The sequence below is a fragment of the Austrofundulus limnaeus genome, unplaced genomic scaffold (genome assembly GCF_001266775.1).
Source record: "Austrofundulus limnaeus strain Quisiro unplaced genomic scaffold, Austrofundulus_limnaeus-1.0 Scaffold169, whole genome shotgun sequence".
Taxonomy (NCBI): domain Eukaryota; kingdom Metazoa; phylum Chordata; class Actinopteri; order Cyprinodontiformes; family Rivulidae; genus Austrofundulus; species Austrofundulus limnaeus.
In genome coordinates, this window is record NW_013952571.1 from 897,680 (window position 1) to 901,990 (window position 4,311).

Sequence of the window (4,311 nt, forward strand, 5' to 3'; positions counted from 1 at the left end):
AATGAAGATTGACCACCAGGCTGGTCCAATTTAACCATGAAACCTCCCACACTGAAATGACAGGTGTTTCAGTTCCATTGTCTAACCCCTGAATCTAACTAAACAAAACAGACAGTTCACAATTTCAATAGCTACAATCTGATTCCTTCGCCCCGATGCCTTAAAGAACCAATTTGTGAGTCACAGACTTCATCTACTGTGTTTCCACTGATAAAATCTCCAGTAGGTACAATGGTTTGTGCATACATGCTCACACTAGCATCTGCACAAAGTTCGCTACGAAGGCAGACATGGCTAGGGCAGGTGGCGGCATACCAGTCCACTCTTTGGCGTCAAGTTCCAACCTTGTTGTGTCTGTTTGCTCATCTTTGATCTGTGTAGTACTGACATGTATTTGATGTTTTTTTAGGTGGAGCTACACAGGACACTGATGATTAGAAAACTCTATCAAACCTGCTGAAGTAGGAGGGTGAGATTAACATGATCTCAGGAAGAGGCAGCACAATGTGGTGTGGTCAAGTACAATGGAAAGTATCATGTGAATACTTTCAGTACTAAAAGGAAGTAAACAGATGAACTCACTGTTTAATAGAAGCAACCCTTCATGACCTTCAAAGTATTTAGAGAAGGCCCAAAATAAAACAAAAACATTGAAGTTAGAGTTTTATTTAAAAGCAAAAAAATAATAAATAAATTGATTTTTTCTTTCAGTTGTTTTATCCCTTATCCATTTTCTCTTGTGTTCACAAACTCWCTCTGTCAGTATGTTGTTAGGAGAGAAATATGTGTAGAGGCACTAACAAGGTGGCTTACAGCCAACAACTACTCACATGACCAGTCAAAAGTACTCAACCAGTCTGAAACATTTTTACCTTTATGCCTCTGAAAGCACACAATCTTGATTTAGTTTTCACAGCTTTGTTGTGTGGTTGCTCTCGATGTCTTCTGACACCACAGTGGAAATTATTGCAAAACCCACATCAAATACAAGCTTGACTACAACTGAAAATCATGAATTATCAAAGAGCAGATAAGTAAAACTGCACTGTGCTGTTTTACCYAGGTAAACATTATTTGCATCTTATATCAAGCACTATATTCTTCTAACCTGTAAATAAGGAAATTCACAATGTTCTTGAGAACAAACGTTATTACTGAAATTATATATGTTTTTATTTGTCACATTGTCAAACAGTAACAATGCTCACAACAAGCAGACCAGCACAATAAAATGTAACTCTAGTTTGACTAAAGTTTAACTCTTAGAAGGTGAGTTGAGTAGTTTGTGATTATCTTGTGGCAGCATAAACCACATTGGGGTCCAGTTCACTGTTTGCTACAGGCCTCCTGTTGCTTCTAACTTTGAGGCGGAAACTCAGCRCTGCATAATTCGGTTCTTCAGAGCCCAGGTTCTGTAAATAAARAGGTTTACAGTGAATTTATTACGTTGAAGACAAAATACATCACACAATGTATGTTAGTCAAAATGTAATCACCTCATTGTGTTGATCCTGCATTTCARTTTGAGCTGAATAAAAAGCAGTTTAAGTTATTTTTTTAAGTTTTGCATTTGTGAATTTTTTTTCCTTCCCCAACAAACAATTACCTGCAGTCCTGAATTTGACAACCAGTGCGATTATCACCAATCCAAGGACAACAATTACACTGCCCAAAATCCCAATCGGCAGTTCAGGTAATCTATCAAGCCCATCTACAAATAGGACAAGTAAAAAACTTTAATATGCAGAATTAATCAAAATCAGTACAATAACAATGACTGAAATGWAAAAAACAACAAAAACATTAAGTTTACCTTCAACCTTTAAATAGGTTGCACTAAATATTCTGTGGGCTTCYGACATGTATAATCCACAGAAATATATTCCAGAATCAGAGAAGTCCACCTGTTTGATGTTTAGAAAGACCTTTGTGGTGTTGGATGTCATAATAAATTTGTCGTGTTCAAATCCGTCTAATATTGAGGCATTAGATTCTGAACTGCTCATAGATGAGATGCGGCTGATGTTGTGTCCGTTGGCGATTTTAGACCAACATATGTGGCCAGTTGAACTACTCATATTGTTGCACTGCAGTGTGACCTCTTCTCCAGGCTGAGCCTCCACTGTGTTAAATTCACAAACTGACACACAGATCCAACCTGAAAGCAACAATTAAAATGTTGATTGTAATAAGAACCAAACTGAGCCAATGAGAAAAGTCRGTAAATACTGGTGGATCCCTATGCACAAGAGAGAAAATAATTGTMTTTAAAAAAACATCTTTTACTTACTGAAAGTGCAGAGTAAAGTCAGAACRAAGGTAAAGTTCACCATTGTGAGTACAACACGACTGCGTCAAAGCAGTGATAGTAACTGATGTGTGCTCAAGCTACAGTGATATTACCGTAAGGAGGTGTGGCAATCTTTACAGTATATCTTTGGTGGCGTAGAAAGAATTAAACAAGAAATGTGACATGGTTTGGTGGAAAGGTGGACCCAAATACAGGCAGGCGAGCAGGCTCAAACTAAAGAGACTTATTAAAGTAAAGACCCCCCCCCAACGATTGTCTCCAGATGACAAAATACAAACACGGGAGGGTGGAGGGGTAAAGACAGGACAGAGGGCAAGAGACCGAGACCATGATGAAGACAAGACTCRGGAGGGAACTAGAAAAAACAGAACAACCAACCAAACTGACAGGTAAAGCCCTGAGAAAATAAACACAAAATCTCAAAATGAAATGATGTAAAGATGACCCTAGGCACATCTGGCCAGTGTTGTATAAAGTACCTCAAAGTGAAACTTGAGTAAAAGTACAAGAATCTTATCATAAAATTACTTTGGTAAAAGTTAAAGTCTCCTCTAAGAATATTACTTGAGTAAACGTCTTAAAGTATCCATTTTTTTGTACTTACGTATCAAAAGTAAATTTCTGACATAAACCTACTTAAGTATTAAGAGTAAAAGTATTGAGTAACAGTGAGTGGTTAGATTTTCCAAAATACACTTATTGGGAGGCGACCTCCAAAAAGTATTTTTTCTACAAACATGCAGCTGTGATGGATTGTGTACAAATTAATACAGTATCAGAAGGGAATACATTTATATGTCTCATCYATCTACAATTAAATTCACTCTATCCTGGATGCACAGTTTATCAGGATAGTATTTTTTAACACTAACAAAATAGGAGAAACGACTTTCTACTTMWTACCTTTTTAAAAAAATGTAAGGAGTAGGAAGTRCAGAYAACTGTGTGAAAATGTAAGAAGTAGAAGTAAAAAGTAGACTGAAAAATAATTRCTCAAGTAAAGTACAGATACACAAAAATTCTACATAAGTACAGTAACAAAGTATTTGTACGTAGTTACTTTACAACTCTGCATCTGGCGGGAGGCAGGAACTCAGGAGATTGGCCCAGGGTCCAGTTGAAACGAAGCTGGAACTCGAGAGGTTGACCTGGGGTCCAGCCAAAGCAGAACAGGAACTCGGGAGGTCAGCCTGGAACCCAGCCGAGGCGAAGCAGGCGAAAAACAGGTCAAGATTGAGACTTAAGGGCAAATGTCTTAGATGTGAAAACTGGGGACTCGTGGGTTACAGACACTGATGACTGTGAGGTGAGTGTAGATGATTCTGGGACAGAAGACTCTGATGACAGAGCTGTTGGGAATGACTGGTAAACTGATGATGATGGCTGAAGGGTTAAWATGGAACCAGATGACTCGGGATGAGCGAGTACACCACTATCTGTATCTGTATGTTTCTGTTTGTTATGTTATGTATCTGTTCAACCATCTAAATTATCTATCTGTATCTGTACTCGGAGTGGGCGGGGCCTAAACCGGATGTAGGTGTGGTTTAACCGGAAGTTGGCAGGGTTTAAATCTGTACATTGTTTTCAGTCTGAAAATGATATGGATTGATCAGAAGTTGCTATATGTATTGTTTGTTTGAATGTTATTTACATACCAGCCTCAAAAATGAGATTCAAATGTTTTTAATCACAAAAGTAAAAAAAAATTCATGTTCTGAGTTTAAAAAAGCTTRTTCTGTAAGTACTTTAAGTGCCTGAATGAATACAAGTCATGAAGTAGGAAATTATGAACTACTGAAGTATGCATGAACAAGAATTTCCATACTCAGTACAACTTCTTTTTTAATTTTTTTATTTTTATTTTATGATCAAACTGATTTTTTTGTCTTTCAATTATTTATTTAGTTTTACTACCTAATGTTCTTGGCTTTTATCCCCCCACACAAAGTTAAACAATGTTGATAATGTTAAGGTGTGTGTGTGTGTGTGTGTGTGTG

General features: G+C 37.3%; 1 protein-coding gene across 1 annotated transcript; it reads right to left on the reverse strand.

The window, feature by feature from the left end:
- Nucleotides 1–49: 49 nt before the first annotated feature.
- LOC106523887 (uncharacterized) lies at nucleotides 50–2,165 on the reverse strand (the record flags this gene model as incomplete). The annotated part of the gene is made up of 3 exons (XM_014017462.1): nucleotides 50–1,423; nucleotides 1,559–1,711; nucleotides 1,814–2,165. Coding segments are annotated over 3 exons (639 nt in total), but the record flags the coding sequence as incomplete, so codon positions are not given.
- Between the last annotated feature and the right edge of the window lie 2,146 nt (nucleotides 2,166–4,311).